Source organism: Augochlora pura, chromosome 6 (genome assembly GCF_028453695.1).
Source record: "Augochlora pura isolate Apur16 chromosome 6, APUR_v2.2.1, whole genome shotgun sequence".
Taxonomy (NCBI): Eukaryota; Metazoa; Arthropoda; class Insecta; order Hymenoptera; family Halictidae; genus Augochlora; species Augochlora pura.
In genome coordinates, this window is record NC_135777.1 from 13,665,899 (window position 1) to 13,688,292 (window position 22,394).

The window sequence follows — 22,394 nt, forward strand, 5'->3', positions numbered from 1 at the left end:
GAGAGAGAGAGAGAGAGAGAGAGAGAGAGTGTTTCTTCGCGCCGCGTCGGAGCGTATCGCGCGAGGCGTCGAGCTCTCTCGGAGGGCGACCACGTGGCAAAATTAATAACTGGCCGGGCGCCAGGGAAAACATCGATTTTAGTCCGATTAAGGGATTATTCTGGCATTCACGCAGCGGCGGACACGGAAATTGCGTTCGGGTGTTGCGTTAATCATCGCGCCGACGTGCCTAGAATTACCCGAAAGAGGCGGCATCCGTTTTATCTGGCGCGTCCGTTTTCGAAATCGCGCGAGCGCGGCGTATCGACGTTCAAACCGTCTCCTGTTCCAATGAACGAGGGAGCCGGGCCCCCGCTCCCGGTTCGCAATTAGCTGAGAACTTGTCAAATAACGCTCGTTAATATAATATTGTAGAAAGAAGAACGCGGCGTCCGTGAAATTTCACCGTCGATAATTGGAGCCCGCCGACCAATCAAAGGGAACGCACCCCGTACCGTACGAGCTTTATTTTTACACGGGTTCCGCGCATCAACGGGTTCGGCGCGATGCTGTTTTCCTCGACCTCGCGATGCTCGGGAAACGGCGAGAGACGTCCGACGCGATGTCGAAAATCTATCCGCGATATCGAATTTCTCCGAGGTCCGACTCGAAACTTCCTCTCGACACGCGGACCCGTCGAATCGAGTAATAATAGCGGAGCATCGACCAGCCGGGACCACTGGAAACTGGATACAGCTCTGTCACGGTCCGCGCTAAACCGCTAGAAAAACAATGGAACGCCGGACGCTAAAAGCGACCGCTCCGCGTCTTGTCAAAATTAACAGAATTCGGTCTCTCGAAATTTTAAGTGACTTTAATTAAAACACGGCGAAACTTCGTTTATTCGGGGTGTGTCCCGTAATTCCACTCGCCAGAGAAAATCGCGAGACCGTGGCTGTAGCTACCAGAGACGAAAAGTTCTTTTTCGCGTGGTTGAATATTATTGGACTACGGATTTTATACATACGGCGACATTATTGGGAAATCTAAACGACACGATTATGCTATTCACGACTTATTAAATTATGCCATTTATAACTTATTAAAATGATTCAAGACTGGAATAAATTGTTGAGCAGTTCCTCTATGTTACAACCGGTACACAAGTTTTTAAATTTGTATAAACATTAAGTTTATGTATTACTATTCTTGTTTCATTATTCTCTGATCAGTCGTCGTGTCACGCGTTAGAGTATTTCACTGTGAACGGTCGACTGAATTCATTGGAGAGTATTCCGCGGAAGTGTCCTTGTAACTTTAGCAATTGCAACAGAGTAATTTTCCGGGCAATTGCAGGCCTTCTAAATTTCCGTCGCAAATAACAAGTGTCAGCGTCTGACTCCGGTTGACGCCGCTTTTTAATCGAAAAGCGAGGGTTCGCGAGCAACGCGCAACACTGCGGAACGAATCCCGTTCAAAGCGCGATTTTACGGGGGCTCTTTGACGACGATGTTTACCCGCCACTTCCCACAGATCGAACCCGACCCTCTCTCCTCTCCGGCTCGATAACGAGAGCAGCATTCCATTATTCCCGGCGGGAAGGGACGCAGCGAAGACGCACTCGACCTCTGATCCAGATGATCCTAAATGAGCCTCGCGTTCCTTTTCTTTTATCGGCCGACGTTGACGTACAATAAAAGCTGACTGGCTTTTAATCGTAACACTCGACCGTCTCGCTTCCGATTCTCCCTCTCTCTCTCTCTCTCTCTCTTTCTCTTTTTCTCTCGCCGTTAAAACTCTAGCCCTGTCCGTCTCTCACTTTTACTCTGCAGAGGAAATACTTGAACCGGTCGTCGATGTCGAGGAATCCGAGAGCACGACTTCTGCTTTTAAACTGTTGGACAGTGCAGGTAACTGGCTTTCCCGTTACGATAAAGTTTCTTGGGAAATTCGATGCGAATTCCCCTCCATTTTCGCTTCCATCTTTCACTCACTTCCGCCTGCTTAACCCTTCGCCGATGATCCATCGTAGAAGTTGCCGGGGTCTTTACCATTTTCTGCTTTTCATGAGGATATCATTCAGCGGAGCACGGTCGAATTAACGAACGGGCACAGCTGGTCGGACACTTGTTTTTCCTCGTGCGTCGATCGAATCGGTGTATTATTTATTTATTGCGAACGAGATGGCCCCATTTTGTCCGCATAAATCAGTCGTCCGTAGCTTGACGCCTGATTTATGAGAACCGTTCGCTTGATGGATTTCAGATTTACGATTAAAAGTATATCATCAATGTTATCTTTTAACTGCCGTTGACGTCAACTGGCAAACCCTTGATCAGAAACAGCTGGAATGTTAAGAGAACACGCTATAATGGAATAACTTGAATACTTTCTGTGTTAAAAACGAAAACGTTAGACGTATATAATCTTGATTCGCCGTGTAAAGATTCTCCAATTACTGAACTCTGTTCTGTTCTGTTAACCCCATTGTCGTTATTATAAAATTCTTTTAGAAGAAAAAGGAAATGTATATTCACCGTGTACTTACATTTACTGGAATATTTAAGTATTAGTGACAAGAGTACAGATTACATCGGTATAAATTCTTTAAAACTCGATTAAACGACTTGAATCTATTCTATTAGGTTATTAAACAATGTCTATAATACTTTGCTTCAATTTTGCTATTACTTGAAATGACAAGAAATATAAGAAACTCACAAAAATCAGTAGTTACATGCATGTCGAAACTTTCATTGAAATCGATTAAAGTAGAATCAAGCACGCGGTCATTTCATTAAAATATCAACTTCATTATTCATGTACCTTCTTCCAAACATCCCATTAAAGAAGCAATTCTAGTCAAACTCTGGCTCACCTAGCGAATTATCGAAATTTAGTTGACCTTCTCAGATTTTAATTTACATTCTCGTGAGGCTGATCGAAAGAAAGGTCCGATTAAATCGAAATAAATTACACCGCGGTCCCGCTACAATCAACTAGAATATCGCGGAGCTGGCAGGCATTTTCTGCAGACGATTCGCCGACCGACGCGTGACATTCTCTACAAACAGGGCGCAGAATGAGCCTGCGGCAGGCTGGAAGGCACGGCATGGTTCGGATCGCTGCGATCGGCGTCGATACTTGCGCTAGATCCGAATTCCGGCCGCGAGTAATCCGCGACGTTCGAAAAGTTATTAAATTTGCCAGCGCGTCTCGGAGCCAAGTTCGTCCGGAGGCTGCTGGCAGGAAGTTTCGGCTTCTTCATACGGAAAAACGAGTTTCCCTCGGATGGAAGTCCAGAAATTTCAGGCTGCTCTAAAACCGCTCGCGGTGGCTCGAGGACGATGGTATGAGTATTCGGGATCTCCCTCTATCTCTATCTCTCTCTCTCTCTCTTCTCTTGAGCGAGTGCGGCAAAACTTCCTGTTTGCTCCGAACTTTGCGGAATCATCTCCGGGGAGCAGACGATGGAACGCGGGACGGGGACTGTCCCTGGGTATCCGTGTACTTCGCGGAAAAGATAATGAACGAGCTAATCCGTTGTAGGACACGCGATCTGCGAGCGGACTTCTTCCATGAACTAAAACCGTCGCGTCGCGGTGTGTGTTTGTTCGCTAGCGATTTTAACGCAAGTGTATTGTTAGGTTACGTACAGGTGCGTAGGTAATATTTACGAATCCAATATTCAACGAAGATATTTAAAGTCGTAGATGTGTAGGACGTGAGACAGTTGATCACCAAATATGATACATATATAATAAAACAACGAGGTGTGTGATCGACGGTTGACGAAATTCTGATTTGGGCTTAGTCGCTCTGCTAAGACGTGGTGGTGAAAGCCCCTCCACAAGGATTTTACAAAAATAGAGGGGCACTGGATCGACCAATTAGACAAACTCATCAAGTGGTCCGATGGGGGGTGGTTCGGAAGCCTAACGCCAAAAAGTCGTGACGTCGTTGACAATGACCGCTGTATCCCTTAGAAACTGCGGGAAATAAAACTGCCGAGCCCCCTTGATGCCTTATATGGGTTTAGGTCACGTCGATTGCCATTAACACTTTATCGACCGGTAGCTTATAAATCGGCTTTTCCCCTCGATCGGTAGCCTGTGAATCGATTATCACAGTAACCCTTAATTTCTTATCTATTATTAAGATAAATGTGTTAAATTTTACTACAAGCTTCAATATTGTCATATAAATCTTTAAATATTGAATACCTTTCGCGATTAATGAGATAAATAAAATCAAAACAGAAACGAACATTTTTACGACCGGATGACCGGTCGATAAAGTGTTAAGGACGGTACCGCCACGCTAGCCTTCCCAGGTATGTCACCTGGTACTATTGATCCGCACCAGTGTCGTAAAATAACGAAGTCATTAGATAAACATTAAAAACCGATTCTCAAAAATGGCAACAATCAAATTGACCGTAGCCTAAACCCAAACGAAAAGATGAGACGGGTGCGATTGAATAACGCGTCTTAACATGTATCATCTGTTTGCAGACGGAGATCGAAAGTGGTGATATCCTCCGCGAAGACAGAGGACAGTGGTACATACGAGTGCGTGGCCGAGAGTACTTCCGGACACAGGGCCTCCCTCGCGGCCCAGCTTCTAGTCGCTCACGATACGAGAATTCCGGAGACCAGTAAGTCATCTTCATCCCAAATATATCTGCGTTGATGTGTAAAGACTAATATAGTCATACGTTGTACATTCGTTAAAATGCGATTAGTGCTTTAAAGCTTAACCCTTCGCACTATCGATCCTTTCGTGCTGCGACGATTAACACTTATTCGTACTTAATACATAAATAAAAATTAATAAATAATTAATTAATAAAAATTGTCCGGTCCTATGAGGAAAATTGTTAAGTACGAATAAGTGTTGACAATTTTTATTTACTGTATTGCCTTTATTCGCCTTCGTTTCTATACTTTGATGTAGAAGAAATTAATAATATTGATATTTAGTAGACATTGCATAAAATCTTCGCCACGAGTCTGACTCGTTACTATAGTGGAAGGGGTTAATCAAATAACTTGTATTCTCGTTAAATGATACTATAGGATAATGAAAATACTTTGTTTTAATATATGCATTATATGCATTTCATATGCACCAACCTAATATATACTGAATGGACATTCTACTGTTTGAGAATATCGTGCTTTGAGCGAAATCGTAGGAACCGTTCGGGCACGATCGACGCTATGGAAAACGGTGCAAGACGTTGTAATCCGTGCGGCAAACGAATAATTTCTATGGTAACACAGTGTAGCGCGAAAACGTTCGAAAAATAGTTCGGGGGTGCGCCGGGGCGTATCGGTATTTCGGTTTCAAAGAGGACGCCGGAATTCTGGGATTCGGCGGGTCCGGCCCCGGCAGCTTCGTTACCGGTGGCCGTCGATCGACGACACAGAGAACGGCGGGGGCGGTTTCGAAACAAAAAGAGCGTCGGACGCGTTTTGTTCCGGCCGGCCGACTGGATTTCCGGCAATCGATCGATCGAACGACCGACCGACCGACCGACCGACCGCCCGACCGGCGAACACCTGCGGATGGAATCGGCTTGGTGCGGAGCAAAGGGGTCGATATACACGAGCACGTTCGAGTTACTCGCCTGGTGTTGTCATAACGTCGATCGTGCGTGAAGCCGTCGCCCGTCGCGAAATTGTCGATCCCGGGTGCGTGAAAAAAATAACTTCACACCTCGCGGAACGCTACTTCGCAGTTTCCGTTCAGGCAGTTGCGATAACTGGGCCACCGGCGTTGTTCTCCGGTTCTCCGTTCTTTTTGCTCGCACTGTTTTTTCTACACCGCGGAGTTGCTTGAGCGATACCGATTTCGCCCGCCGCGCGAATAAATATCGCCGGTAAGCAGAAGGGGATTTTCTGCGATCGTAAACAAGAATTTAGGATCCCGTATTATTTCATCTGCTGATTCTTAACAGTTTCGCGGTCGGAGATATTTGAACTCGAAATCCAAAATAAATAGATTCGCCTTTTCGTAAATATAAAGGTATTTGATGATGTACAGTTACTTTTAAAAGGACAAGAAAAAAGAAAGCTGCTTTCCGTAATTAAGCATTTACATATTTCAGATAAAGTCACACGGAATTTTAAGAAACAAAATTAATACTGAAAATGAGTGATTAATTGTAAGAAAAGTTAAACTACTTTAACCCTTTGCACTCGAGTGGCGACTCTACGGCGCCATTGAAATTGTCGCACCGAATTCCAAAATTATTTTCATAGATATCGCCATAGCTTATATAATATTTAAAAAATTGTTAAAATTCTAATTGTTATGCGTCTCGTAACTCAATTTCATGTGAACCGAATGCACTTAGTTATTAAAAAATGGAAATATAAACCAAAAAAACGATTTCAGATTTACAATTGAAATTACTCCGAGTGCGAAGAGTTAATAGCGCCTTACAGTCGCCACACGAGTGCAAAGGATTGATCGCAATCCAGTAGAAATGAACTGATTCGGAAGCTCGTATTTAATAAAACTTCAATGACGCAAAACTCGTCATTTCGCCGAGCAGTTGCGCTTCGAATATCAGAGATCTCGCCTTGGCCCTTTGACAAGCGCGTTTCGGAGACACGTGAGCACGGTTGACACCTGACGACGACACCGGCGTCAAAGGGCCAGGTCTACGTAAACTGTCTCGAGGTAAGGCGTCTCAAAGCAAAGATGCTCGCTACATATCCAACGGTGAGAATTGTCTTTGTAACGTGACTTATCGATCGGTCCACGGAGGAATGAGGCCCCGTAGAAACGTCCGCCGGGCGAAGTCTAGTTTATGGGTTTTCATAATACCTGCAACATTTGGTAGACGCTTTTCGCCTGGGTGTATTTATGCCGGTCGAGAAGTGCACCGAAGGGAAACAGTTAAACGAAGGGAAAAAGGGCAGGCGAAAAGGAGTGGGAGAAAAGAGAGAGAGGGAGAGAGAGAGAGAGAGAGAGAGAGAGAGAGAGAGAGAGGAAGGAAGGGAGAGTTTCCCCGTTTGGCCTCGGCGAAACTCGTTCTTCGTAACCTGTTACGAACACGTAACTCACCGCCGGTGCAATTTCGACCGCGATACGAGATAGCCGGGGTTCGAAGGAATTGCCGGCGTTGGCCGAGCAAGAGGAAATTCCTCTCGATTCGCTCGAAAATACCGAGCGCAGCAGGAAACCGCTCTTCAACGGCACCGACACTCGAGCCCTCGGCCACAAAGAACCGCTTAAACGGCGGAATACTCGAAAGCGGTCGCGTCGAGCGGCGTCGAGCGGCGTCGGGGCGCGTCGCGCCGCGCCAGGGAGGAAACAAAGCCGCGAGGAAAGAAATTGTCAGCGGGGCCGTCTCGAAGGCCGGGAAGAATAACGATGTTTACGCGGACGGAAACGATACGGTGGCCCCGATTTATGGGCCTGTAATCGCGGACGATAAACCAGGGATTAAGCAGCTGATGCGATAATGCCGGCATAGTTCGGCGGTTCCGGCACGGCCTGGAAAGCTTGCGGTTCGCCGCCACCGTTGGGCCACGGGCTCGTGTGACGGACAAAGGGCGACAATTACAACCCTGCCAGCCACGTCAGGGTTTCATATAGCTCTGAACTGCTGATGGTGGGTCAGCTATCCGTTTTGGTACACACGCGTGTATTCGAGCGGCTCGTAAATCCCGGAACGATGGACCGGCGCGATCCAGCCCGCCGAAACCAACCCCCACCGTTCTTCGCTTTCCGGCGCGATCTGACCGTCGATCGTCTGTACCTCTCTGATCGGCCGCAAACAACTCGTCGGTCTCAAAAGTCACGAGCACCCGCATTCGAACTTTGTTAATTCTCTTGAAGATTTTCAAGATTACTTTTCTTCCAAGATATCGTGTGTGCGAGTCAATAATTCCTCGTTGCTTCGAGACAAAGACATGTATCAAAGCTCGCGGTCCATGCATATCTACGATAGATCAACAGAGTGCTAAAAATGGCTGCTCCGTACTCGTTTGTAAAAGTAACAATGAGACATTTATTCTTATTTGTAAGGATTGTTACTGAAATATTTACGATCTTTGTATCATTCCAATCGGAATAATCGTTAAAAGAAAAGAAATTGATTCGTCACTAATAGAAGCTGTTTTCTATAAACCTATCGTTAATTAAACATCAACGCCGTGGCTCTAAAGTATGAAACTATAAAATATAATCCAACATTTGCCCGTGTTTATTAATTCAACCTTTAAGTGGTGTAATAATTTTCACAAAATTGCAGTTATATTGAGTTTACTGGATTTGCAATAAACGCTGTCAATTTACATTAACGTCGCATGAATGCTTTAGTACCAGCGAGACCTGAACGAAGGACAGGGTTGTATTTATTCAAACCTCTCGCTATTTTTATTATAATCTATGCATAGATTGACTTTCCTATGAAATTATCCTGTGGAACTTCAGCAACTTCAAAACAATATATGTGTCGCGTCGAAATGAAATTAAAATACATGTATAACATTGGGAGCAAGCGTGACGTCAATATGCTAATTAAGATTTAACACGATTCAACACCGCTGAATAATAAAGTACCAAGAATAATTGATCAGCCGATAATGCACAAACGAAGCCAACTACCAATAAAATGTTCGTGACTGTTGCTTAATATGCGGCCATTAAATATGTAGACACCTAATTCCGAAAGGGCATAGCCGATTAAGATGGTCAAAACTGCTCTTAGAGGTATTTCAATGAGTCATACACCGTTCGATAGCTGACCAATAAAAACTCATTTGTGCAAAATTTTAACCCTGTAATTTGTCCGTGAGGGTAGTTACAGGATAAATTAGATTTCGCGGCTTTCCGTCATTTTTCCACCTTTAGCGGCTTTCTAAAATTTTGAAAAAAATATGGCTTATTTTGGACATTAAGCCGCATGTTATAGAACTTTTTCAGATTAAATAACAGACAAGTTACAGGGTTAAAATTTTGCATAGATGAGTTTTTATTGGTCAGCTATCGATCGGTGTACGACTCATTGAAAAACCCCTAAGGGCAGTTTTGACCATCTTAATCGGCTATGCCCTTTGTCGAGAAAGTTCTATCGCGTCGGTAACGAGATGCAACACGCGGATCGATTACGTGTTCGGGAAATCTAACGAATAAACCGACTCGTCTGCCAGCAGTCTCCCACAGCAGGCTTTTATTGGCCGGAGAGCGGAGTCCTTGGGCCGCGTCTAGATGCGACCATGACTTTGGCCGCTGCCACGGTTAGCGCTCGATCGTGGTAACAGATTGTGGTAACGTTTATAAGCCTAGAGTTCCACGAAAGAGCGTACCGCCTCTCGCTAGACTACAATAACATTTACCACAAACTTTTACTATGGCTCGAATGCTGCTCGCGCGCCCCACTACCGTCACTGCTCTACCCGCCGCACTATGTTCTAACAATTGCCGTTGCGACTGCAACGGCACGCGCTTTACTGCCGCGGAGGTGTAACTTGATACAATAACGCGCGTTCCGCGTCGTTTAACCCGCGAAGGAGCCGACTCACAGACCCGTGTTCTGCCACCGGCTGAGATCAATGGAATTATGGTAGCTGGCCCAGGAGCTACGTGCAATGAACTTCGGAAGCGCCGTTCAAGACGGCTCCCACGATAGCGCATCTAATCGATGCGCTAGACAGTTGTCAGACTAATCTATCTTGATTACTGGATAATGAACATGTTTCAATTGTTGCGCTTCCGTTAAGATCAAGGAAGTCTAAAAAAAACATTCCAAAGAACTCAAAGATAACGAGCTTGATCGATAGACGTAGTCGCTTCCATGGCGAACAAAAATGTGGTCGAGATTTAACCAATTAGCTATTGCGACTTCTTTGAGAAGTGTGTACCTAATGTGTGTTCCAAATAACGAGAGAATATACAACTTAACTCGGACATTTATCTTTCATGATAATAATTTATATTTTCTACTTATTCGTTTGGCCTTGGCCTACTAACTTTCAAAATATCTTGAAGCTCACGAGTATGTTTTACTTTCCATTGGAAGTGTAATTTAAAAAGAAATGTTATCGAATACTTTCCGAAAACAGCTAATTGAGCTAAATAATAACGTATACGTAAGGTTTTGCAACGTGCAATAAAATTCTGGTAAAACCATGGCAAATAGAAAACTGGCTCTGTCAAAGATGGTCTATGTTCTCGGACAAGTGTCACGAAATAAATAGCTCGCGCGTTTGGCACACGATGGAAAAGTGAGGCTATCATTTCTGTTCTCCCTTCGCGGCGCCGTTCCTCTGATGTCACCGAGCGTGGCGAGGTTTCGTGCTTAAGTTCCGCGGAAGAAATCCTCGAGCGGTCAAACACCTGCGCCGGCTCGGAGGTCGTGGGACGGTTCGTTTGTGCCGTCGCGTGGGAGTGCACGCGTAAACAGAAAGCACGTGGAAATTGCGAAAACCGAGGTCCGACTCCGAGGTATCAGCGAGGGGAGAGTCGGCTTTCAGCCTCGGACAAAGGGCCGTTCCGCGATCCGGAGAATCGCGGTGGCCATGCTTTCACAGTCTTTTCAGCGTCGGTTCCGCTCGAAAACAAACACGTCGAGAAGCCGGCGACGACTCGTCGAAGTTTTTCTGATGCAGCGCGACGCGTCGGTCTTGCGATCGAGTTAACGACTGAACGACAAGGGTCGTGATTAGCAGTCGACGATGTCGATTAAGCACCGATCGGTCGGATAACGACGGTAGAGGCGAGTAGATGAAGAGAAGAACAGAGAGCTCGAGAGAGGGAGAGGAGAGAGGAAGGAAGGAAGGAAGGAAGGAAGGAAGGAAGACGAAGAGGAAAAGCAAAGGAACACTCGACTCCCCCGTTTAACGCTCTCGAAGGTGAAGAGACGCGAAACAGAGACAATTAGGAGAGGCGGGGGCGAAGGGCCGACGGAGGAATGACGAAATAGCAGCTATTACGAGCGGAAGGTAAGCCCTACTTCGCTGCGTCGTTGAGTCTCGCGGATGCTAACGCCGAGAGCGATATGCTCTCTCTGCTCGGCGTGTTGTCTTTCGGAGCATTGTTTCTTGACGGAGCGGCGGCGGCGGCGGCCGGAGGGTGGAACAGGGCTGTATGGGGCTGGCTGGGGGTGGCTGGTATCGTGGATGCAGTGCTCCTTCCGCCATTCTTACGGAATTAATTAAAAGCGAGCCAGTCGAGTGTACGGTTCGCGTCGGATTACCGGAACCGGAGATCGTTCCGTCGTGAACTCCCGCCCCCTGACTTACGATCTCTCTAAGACTTTTTTCTTCGTCTCCTTCTTCTGCTTCTTCTTTCTCCTCGCATTTTCCTTTTTCCCCGTTTCTCCTACCCTTCTTTTTTTATATCTCTACGAGTCTTTTTGAAGGTTTTCAGAAAGAGCAACATTGTTCCCGGATACGCTAGGATTTTCTTACGACCCGGTTTACGACAGCCGCCTCGCGAACTTTCCCGGATACGATTGCCTAAAGGGTCCTGATAAACGAAAGAGCTTAACTCCGAGTACGCGGCGCCGACTTTCGCGCAACCCTTCGGTCAGGCTCTCAAACTGCGCCCGCTCATTCTTACGCAGTATTGTTCGAGTTCGATTATTGCGCGATAAAAACGTCGGGGGAACGACAATTAAGCTCCGCGCTCGAACCTCGCACAGTTTCCCTACGGCGACTCTGTTACGGATATCTTTGCTCGATATAATGTCGCGATATTTGTAAGTTGGTCGCGCAACTTTATGCATTCATTGCGAGCAAGCAGCTACGAGTTGTATCATTCTGTTTTGGACACCCTCAAATTATTCACGAGGAAAATAGACTTTTATTTAATTCCAGGGGCTCCCTGCTCGTCTACGAAACGGTGAATTTGCATAAACTTCCGCAGTCCGATTGCAAGTAATCGCGCTTGTCCTAATTCTACCTCGGTTGCAGGAACACCCTGTACATTATTGCTTGACTGCGGATCTTTGCCCGCGTTGCAGGTGTTTCGCATTGACTTAAGTTGAACGGAAATTTCTGAAGTCATCTTTATTTCATAGTCTAATTGATTTAATACGATCAAATCGTATTCAGTGTAATACTTTATTTGACTATTTTCTATTATACCAAGTTAATAGTTGGAAGCGGTTTACTTGAAGGGACTGCAACAATTTTTGATGTCACTGCTGTATAGGGAAGTTTTGCATCGGCGCTCATTATATACAAATTAATTTTCTTGGCTTACATCGTTTCTCCTTTCAACGGATCAATTATTCCAGCTTGACGTGATCCGTTTGAAAAATTCGTGACTCGCAGTCATTTCGGTTCGAGGAAACGGTGTCGTCCGTCCTGAACCAGGCTAGATGTACCGGAACCTGCGAAACAAATAAAAGTTCATTAAGGTTGTCCCTGTCGTCGAGAAACTACGATGAAAGGCAACGGGTACAATAATGTACAGCGACGCTTTCGAGTCCAACAGGGCGTCATTTTTTCGAAGTTTGCGGAAGATAAGAAGGCAGTGGTAGGAACGAGGGGGGCGCGAGACACGATTCACGCCGGAAGTTTCCGCAGAATGTCGCGAAAGAAATCGCGTGTCGGAGGGGAATATTCGCTGACGGGTGCGGAACACAGCGCGATAACCGACGAGCGTCCCGTAAAACATTCCGCGAGCCCGGTAACGAATAAACTCTCCGCGGGGGTGGTTGGTCGCATTGTCTCGCGGAGAAGAAGACGCACCCCAGTGGAAACTCCGTGACTGTCGCGCGATTCCGCGCGGGCACCGGGGGCGGCGTCGCGGCGTCTCGTGACGACAAGCTGGATAAACAACCACCGGCCTCGGTGGAGTGGAACGGCGCACTCTGTCTGAGTATACGTCGACCATACTACTTGCTAGACTCGGCGACGAGTTGCACACGGCTGCCAGGCTGAGCCAATTGTTCGAAAAGAGAACCGGATGATCCTCCGTCGCTGTCTTTTGTGCGTTGATCACCGTAGCTACGAAAATTCCGGAAAATCGTATGTCAGCTCTGTCGCTACCTTATCGAACATATGCGTCTTATGATAGGTATTATATTTGTCCGTAAATCGGTCAGGATATACAGGGTGTTTCTAAATTATACATACTCCGGGAAATGGGGGGTCCCTGAGGTCATTTCAAATAACCTTTTCCTTTGCCGAAATGCAATCCGCGGCTTTGTTAACGAGTTATTAACGAATAAAGTTGGCTGCGCACGGACGATTTTTCGTGCTGCTGCGCATGCGAGCCAGCCGTCTCTCTAGTAGGAGAGACGGCCGCGTATCGCCTCTGAGCCGCATTCGATCATCGAACAAGAATTTCATGAATTTCTTATTAATTTCAAAAATTTCACAAATATTGTTAATGAAAAACTTACCAATTCAGTTGTAAATGTTGTAATCCAGAAGTTGTATTATAAATCAAAGGGTATTTTCTTTTACGAATGAATAGATTGAATCAACTTCTTAATATGCAGAACGGTATAAGATATGAAAATTAATAAAGTGCAATGAACAAATCAATCAGTGTAACATGAATAAAACGGCAATAGAATTGTTCTAAAAACTACCATTCCAATCAACTCGAAAAATACAAAAAGTTCAACTGTCAGATCAGTGATAGTTTTTACTCCTAAAACGATACATTTTTGTTTACCGGCATCAATCGGCGCTTTTTGAAACATCTATCGAATAGAGCATGTCTACTGGCAGCATTGTTCCATAGCTAACGCCCTTCTATTTTTATTGTTACACGCAGGAGTGGATGAATTGATCCGGTTCATAAGGTCGTGCTGTTGTAATCTCTGTTGCCCAATTATAGAACCGCCAATTTGTAGAGAATGTTACAGCAAAATAAAACCACAATTAATTATCACGGATCTACACATCGCCCTTAATCAGATCGACAAACTCGCGGTCGCAATAATTACATTGCTGCCGGGGCCGGTCGCAGTCGCAGCTCGAATCGCGTGCGGAGTTACTCCGAGCCCTTTGAACAGTTTCCACCGATAAACTAGCGATTCAATCAACGGCCACGATCGCACCGCTTCACTCGGATGCTTCGAGCGCCATGAATTTTCAGATTATATTGCCGGCCAAGTGTTCGAACGGTTAAGATTTCGAGATCGCGGGCTACTCGACAGCGGTGAAACGAAACGGAGCGGATGCCGCAGGATCGAGCTTTTGGCTGGGACGATATCGGTCGGGTCCCTCCGGAGAGGATTATGGAAAACGGATGGGGACAACTGGAGACGATAAATCAATGGTACGCGACGTGGAAAAGCATGTTACGAAAATTGGAGTTCCGTATTCGTAAACGGTCTCGCGAAACGACGAGTCTCTCGATGTTCCCGGCTCGGCAGTCGTCGCGCGAATGGCCCTCCATAAAGTTCGCTCCCGTTTCGCTGGCCCGTTCGCCACCCGTCGTCCGCCGCCCGTTCGTCCTCGACGCTCTCCCTCGAAATATTCTCGATACCGCGGCCGAACTTCGCATACTTAGATAAATTAAACACGGGGTTGGTTAGCGGTCGACCCTTCCCGGCCACGAAGCTCCGTTGCGAAACAGAGGAATAATGTTATGCGCTCAGGTAAACCGGAGTCTACTGTGTGACGCCCGGCTGCCGGGGTTAGGCGAGCTTGTCTCTCTCGTCGAGGACGTTCACGGCAACGCGGAAACTCTGTCGCTTCTCTCGTACCGAGAAAAGCACACATCCCAACGCGGCCCTTCGCTTACACGAGCCCTTCGCGACCAGCCGCGAACCTTCCAGCCTGACGATACAAACTTCCGTCAAACTTGAACGAACAACCGCGAGTCCCGTGTGTAATAATCGACGTCCGACCGTTTACGTCGCGAACCGCCCGTCTACCAGCCAGCGCTCGCCGTATCCTGGGACTCGTCCTCTCGAAATTAGAAAACGGAAGCCGTGCTTCCCGATGGTATTTAACAGCTACTCGAATGAACTGGATCTGTCGACGGTTGTGACGGGTTTCCAATAAGACCGACAGTTCTTCAAATAGAACTCACTCGAGTCATGTGACATTTGCATTTGATAGTACTTGGCATGTATCGTGGAAAGATACACACTTGCTAAATGCATTGAAATTATTCTGTATTATCAAAGTTCTTGTCCAGTCCGCGCAATTCGTTCGATTTATGGCCAACGTGAACGACGAACAAAACTAACAATTGTCATGACATCGACGTAATGCAATGGAAAGTGTTGTCAGGAGTACAATTTCATCTCAAAGCACGCATCATTAGTGTTATTGGTGAGATACGGCTGGATTATAATTGTACTCTATATGTTTGATTTTCTTCATACTTTGTTTAAATGCAACATTTTTATACGGAAGATGAAATGGATACATTTTCTTTTATAACGATCATACTCGTCAAAAGCAGTTAACTGGTTAAAAGATGCATTTACTGCCGTGAAGTGTAATACGAAATAAAGGAATGAGCTATTTCAGTTAAACGTTCTATCCGTCTTGTTGGAAAATCCTTTACTTTATTTTTGGCACGAACAATTTTTGTACGAACGACACGAATTTTCTCGACATACCAGTTTCTTAAAATGGCGAAGTCACTGTGACAGAGCGAAGTCACTGTCGCAAAGCTAAATATCGCTTTACAGGTTCCGTTAATTAAGCGGATTTCACTCCGCGCCGTATTTTAAGATTCCTGTTCGGCGGTCAATGTGTTAATTAGAAGGCGTTAATAGCTGCTATTAGCGGACCGCGGTTACGTGTGTAAATTTCTATTTTTATCAGGTAGCCCTGACAGACTAGAGCTATGTTTCCCGCGAAATTTTATTGTACCTTCAGTTTTACCGACGACAGGTCCGATTGTATCGAGGTTAAGCAACGAATTCAGCGGTGTCTGTTTCAATTAACACATCATGTTGAAGTTGAAAGATAATTTTGAAAGCTGTTAAGGGAACCGTGAATAACTCGATCCTCGGCACACGGAGGACTCCACTACTCCGGTGCTCTATGTTCGTTCTTTGCCCGGCGACCTCTGACTTTCGGCCACCTAGCTCAGCTTTTACTGCTGCCATTCTCTCGCCAGTCAGACAATTTTTCACTCTTTCCTGCCTTCTCCGGTGTAACGCTTCATATGCAATTCTCGGAAACGTTGTCGCTGGAAAGTACACATATTCATTTATTCCTGGCACACGTATACACGGGAACGAAACGCTTGACTTTCTTCGCCCGGGTCTTTTCCGCATATTTTAATTGCTAGCGACCCCGGCGCGTTGCAGTTTAATTAATCTATTAAAAGATGTTTCTATCGCGATCATTCGTTTCGGTAGGTCATGAATGTTTTAATTAAAAGAGGCGGAAACTCGTCACAGGCCTGAAACACGGTTACGTAGAACCTGTTTGAAAATCAGCACGCATTTTCGTTTGTTTATTGCCTACACTTTGTTATGTACGTTGCCAATTCGGCAATTGGAAATTATGCATCCAAATTGGGAAAATAAATTGGACGACATTTTATGAATAAATTTCCGTGTCCGACCAATACCCACCTGTTCTACTTGATCTCTTTACTACAGATTTTGGACGACGTTCGAAGGTAAAGCGCACGCTATCTCTCGGCAGTGTATACATTCGAATGGACTGCAATTAAGGTGACGGAACAACAATAACGGGGCAAACCCTTTGAAATAAAGACAATCAACTACCTGCATTCTCCAATCGTCCTGCTCGATAACGTGCTCTCGACTCTTCTCCTTCCGCGCAAACAAAGGCTGGATAGTGCCGCGGGATAAAGGGTTCTCTGGTCGCTGGTGGCCAACAGTCACCGGCAGGTATCACGGGTCTAATTAACAATAAGTGTTTGATCCACTTACACCGGTTAAGAACGCCACTTTCCGCTAACGCGAAACCGCTACAATGCGGGCCAGTTAAACGCATGACGCGGTGAAAGAGTCATCTAGTACCCACTCTTTTATCCTCTCGTCTATGCGAGTAGCGGTAGCATGCTTGCCGCGATGCAGTCGCAGCAACCGGTGAAAGAAAGAGAGAAACGAGAGAATGAAAAGGGAGAGGGTACGCGCGCGCGAGAGAGAGAGAGAGAAAGAGGGAGAGAGCGAGAGAGAGAGAGAGGGACAGAGAGCAGGCAATAGCGGAGCCGAGCAACAGCCTGGAATTGTTACTTAATCGCGAGCTCGTTCCGTGAAGTGGTACTCCGTCGAATTTCAATCGCGCTCGTCGGCCAATTCGCAGCGTAATGCGATGCAGGCGCAGAAACCGCGCGCGTTTCAGCTCTATTCCAAGCAACGCGAGCGTGCCGACGTGCCTGTGTCTGTTTCGGGGGACGTGGCGCGAAATTTCATGCGTCCTGGAGAACTTACAATGCCAGTCGAGCCGATGAATAGCCAGCGTTGGTGTTTATCGCGTGGAAAGCTGCGCCGATAGCGATGCTCCTCGGTCAAGCGAGGAGAAATTTCTTCTCGCGACGGAACGAAGATAGAAAGCAGGGAAAAACGAAGGGAAGAATAACGCCGGAGAACCAAAGAGCCATCCAGCATTACAATCGGAGGTTCTCAAAGGCGCGGGCGGCGCCGCTTTTTGTTCGTTTCCATTTGTATCGCGTCCCTAATTAGCTCCGCGCGCAAAACAGCAGTTTAATTATCACGGGGACTACTGTTTTTCACGGCCGGCCGGAGAGAACGAGGGGCCAACCGGGGTTCGCTTATTTATCGCCGCTCGGAAATGGCCGGCCACGATGCTCGAATTTTTCACGGCGGGGAAACTGTTTTACACGCCGCGCCGCGCCGCGCCGGCAAAAAGCTTCTTTCGCGGACTATACGTCGAGCGGCTCCGAGGGAGCTCGGTTCGGCGGCAACACGTCGGCTTTCGTTACAACGTTTCTAACGACCTCGGTAAAAATTCCATTCTACATCGCGCGTGAAACCCGGTGAACCACGTTTTACCCGGCTCCCCCGCTCTTCGTCGAATCGAATCGGATCGGATCGGATCAGGCCGGATCGGGAACGTTAATCGAAGCGACACGCGCGACCTTCGAATCGGCCCCGGCGGGCGCAATTCCACGGGAAATCCGCTTCGCCGGTCGTCGCGCGGGAGAAACACGCGACCAGCTGCAATCCAATCGCGGCATCAAAAGGTTCAGCCGGCGCCAAAGCCGCTCGGTTTCTCATTCCGGACGAAACCGGCTGTCATCGGCGACCAACGTCATCCGAGTTCTGACGTTGAGCAACCCCGTGACATTGGTCCCGCTCGACAATCTGACGGAACAAACGGCCCCGGTGCTATCATGCAGCAACTAGTTGCCGGGAATGTTTATTCACGGTGAAAAAGTGGTGGAACCAGCGAGGCATTCCATTTTCATCAATTTGGTCGTTACAACCATCAGAGGATTTTATTTTCATCGATTTGAAGGGCATTTTAACGCTACAATGATCAGACGATTTGATTCGCGTCAATTTTAATACCGAAATCATTAGAGAATTTTATTTGATCAAATTTAAGTGTGTAATTAATAAAGGAAACTTCCTTCCGATTAATTTTAGCACAAAAACTGTAAGCAGAACTCGGTTTTGTTCATCTTGACACTGAAACTGTAAGACAACTTGATTCTTGCTCATTTTAACATTGCAATCGTTGGAAAATCTCATTTTTATTAATTTTATTCAACGATTCTACGAGAAGTTAGAAACGAAATACGTAAATTATTTCACGCCAGGTCAACAGAGAAGAGAAACGTGGAAGGTAGCCGCGACTACGATATTTTATTAAACGCGGCATGCATATGCTCCGCGCGGCGCATCGAATAAAACAGAAAGAAATTCTATTAGTTTCTTGAATGTAACGCGGAGCATCGTAACCTTAAAGACGGAGGCCATAAAACGAACATGTTAAGGAAACCGTTCTTCTTCCGGAACTCGCAACAAAATTACCAGTGTTTCCTCGTTTCCATGTAACCGACTTCGACGATATCTCCGCGAGACTTGAGGTAAGAATACCTCGAGTTACAGTCGAATACACAGGTGGGAATACGATCTGGGAAACACGGGCCGCGCGTCTGCCTTCATATAAAATTCTATATGCTTCGCCGTGGTCTGTCTAATACAATCTAGCGAGACACGAGTCCGCAACCGAGCTGCTGCGGAACCGACGAATCTGTGTCAGGACATGGTCGTTGCGTCGATGACGTTACGACGATATTTAACAGCTGAACTAGAATTAAATTATTATCGATTATTCCCAATTAAATATCGATTGTCGATTTCTGAAGAATAAGCAAAATTTAAGGTCTCGATAAAATGAGAATTTATAACAAATTAAATATGATCATCTGATTATATTACTCGTGCTTATATCGTGATTATATTACGAGTTTTACGGAAAACGTGGTATATTAAATTTTCTATAAATATCAGAAAATACATAATGTAGCTCTTTCCTGGAGCGATTCGCCGATTAAATATTTAAAGTTTCAAAATGTCAATTACTTTTTAATGTCGCTGGAATATTTCATACGACAAAATAAATTCTCGAAATGTTTTATGAGCATAGAATTCGCATCGGAAAACCAGGCCGCGGTTATTAACGTTAATGCGGTTGGTTTAGGTTGATGAGAAAACCGAAAGAGACAGCAACCGGCGAATAAATAAATGTCGGCGAAGATTCGATTAAAAGAAGCAATCTAAAACGCGGGAACGATGGATCCTTCCGCGCGTCTGACCAACGGCGGACTTGTTCCACTAGTTCCACTTGTTCGAACGGCGAGCAGAGTTGCGGGTGAGCGGAGAGCGGTGGCAGTCCATTAACGAGCAAATAACGCGACAGAGATTTTGTTTCGGAGAAAAGTAATCAGAGCCGGACTAATTATATGACCGGTCCCGCACAATGACAGTCAATTTTTCACGATGAAATTCAGCGGTTATTACGGTTTTCCCGTTCCATTCCGGCGCGATGGCTCCATGAATGAAAAGCACACCGGTTAACTCTCCATTCGGAGGGAATAAAAATCCGGTGCCTTTCGACGAAGGCTGCGGCCGGTCGACGAGCATTCACAGGCGGCGGATTTCCTGAGGAAAACGTAGCCGTGAAAAAACTCGAGCGTTTCCGCGAGTGCGGGCCTTGTTAATTTACGCCCGTCCGGTAAACGAGAGAAAGAGAGAGAGATAAAGAGAGGAAGAGAGAGAGAGAGAGAAAGAGATAAAAAGATAAAGAGAGGAAGAGAGAGACAGAGGGAGGGAGAGGAAGAGAAAAAGAGAATGGGAAAAAGAAAAGAAATTCGCAGGACTTCGCAGGACTTCGCAGCGCTGACCAGGTCGAGGAAATCGTTTTCAAAGGAAACTAATTATCCGTGTTTACGCGAACGCGAACAGCCGATTGCTATCACACACGGCCAAGCATTATATATTCCCTCTTTGAAACGGACCATGTAGCGTAGAGGGGCGATCGCACACGATGGCACACGATCGCGCAAAATAATCGCGGAAAAATGCGCCCGGCAAATATCGGTGAGCGTTTATTAGCGGCAATTTCTTTCGTTCCGCGCGCCGCTGTTCGTTCGATTGCCCATTGAAATTTTATTTCGTTGCCCGATGCAATTTTCGCCCGTCTCGCTACTAAAATAATTGTTCGTACGTATCATTGATCAACATCCGATATTGCCGGGGAATACCGGGAACGTGATTCGGTGCTTAATTTTCCAGCTGCGATTCAATCGTGCGGTAGCCGCCCGTCCTCGACGCGCCGCCGATTCCGACGCGGAAAGTCGATTACCAAATTAATTTTTTTATCCTCCTTCGCCGCGCGGTTATCGATTCGAATAAGGCGTCGACCCGGCTGTTCTCAATTATCTCACCCGGTCTCCCGTTTCAATTTTTCCGGCTGGAAAAAACTACTCGGCCACTCGAGGCCGAAAAGAACCAATTCCCCCGGATATTTCTTTCAATTATATTAACTTGCCAACCAAATTCCCCGGCTCTTTCGTTGCGACCGATCTTTTTCTCTATCCCGCGGACTCGCGTTCGCGCTGAAAAATTACCGAACGAATCGAATTCACCTATAAAACGTGAGACAGTGATTTTATTATCAACGATTCGTCATGAAAACACGCGCGGAAATATGCGTTCCGCTGCCTACGGAAACACGCGTCACAATACCGGCGCTCAAGGTAAACACGTTCGATAAATGAATTGTAAAATAATTTCTCCGTAAAACATTCTCACCTCAAATTTTGCGGAAAAACATGAGAAACATTTTGAAAGCGGGAACGCGTTAATATATATTTCTCTGTCGTTTTTCTTCGCAGCCAGCGCAAACGCGACGGTATCGAGTATTGAAATATTCACGTTCCATCGAGATTAATTCGGTGAAACAAAAATCGCGTTTGAAAAACACGGTGGAACACGCGAGACAACTTGATGGCAGCTCTAATGTTAATCGAACACGAAGTTGCGTTTCGCGTTTGCATTGGCTGAAAGTGGAGGGCTCGCGGTTAAAAAGAGGACAGCTTGATGTCCTTTTCCTGTCCATCTAGCGAAGGATAATGGTAACAAATGGCGAGAGTGCGGCTATCTCGGGGCGTTAGCTCGTCACGAGCGGGCATTTAAGATAAATTACGGTCATGCAATCGTAGGTGCGCTGTGCTCGACCGGCCGGCCGGCCGGCCGACTCCGCGGGCGCTCCCAATGAAAACATAATGTTTGATTAAACTGTCAGAGCTTATCTGGATCTGCCGATCGACAAGAAGCCGGTCGCCGACGTGCAGCGGCGCCGTTACACCACGTCCCAGCCAGCGTCGAAGACTAATGACCGGCGAGCCGCACGACACTTCGCCCGTTCATTATCGGCGTTCGCGTCCCGAACAAAAAACGCATTACTAAACAACGGGACCGGTAATCGACGTGCACCGGCCTCTCCGTGCGAGCTACGCGCGCCTCAGAGAATGCAGCCGGCTACGCGACGCGATACGGTTCAACGTGATCCAATGCGATACGACGCGGCGATCGATATCGGGAGACGCGTCGAATCACCGACCCCTAGTTTCGCTGAAATTAGGCGAAAGTAGCTTACACTCGGCTTCGGCTTCGGCTTCGGCTTCGGCTGCTGCTTTTGCTGCTGTTGCTGCTTCGGGACTAAAGCGCCCGAGTAAACTTGGCCGAACCAAGGCTACACTGAATTCGGATTACGCTCCGAGAACCTACTTAGACAACGAATATATCAAACTTGCCAAGAACTTAAGCGGGTATTCTAGTCTAAAATGCCGTATTTTCAACCAACTTCGCGATTTTTTCACCCGGAGGCTACAACACATTTCGCTAACGGACATTCGCGAATAGTTTTCTTTATGCTTCGGGAATACTTGGATATTTTCTTCAGACGCGCGAAGAATCGGCAGGATTTTATAAAGGACGAACGATTTATGTACTTCGCAGG

General features: G+C 46.5%; 1 protein-coding gene across 2 annotated transcripts in view; it reads left to right on the forward strand.

Moving 5' to 3' along the window:
- Vn (membrane-bound neuregulin protein vein) overlaps positions 1–22,394 on the forward strand; it is a 336,634-nt gene that overhangs the window by 236,196 nt on the left and 78,044 nt on the right. For both annotated transcript variants that reach the window (XM_078182610.1, XM_078182609.1), the window contains exon 3: positions 4,494–4,636. In XM_078182610.1, coding sequence (XP_078038736.1) covers positions 4,494–4,636 — 143 coding nt within the window. The remainder of the gene's footprint in view (positions 1–4,493; positions 4,637–22,394) is intronic.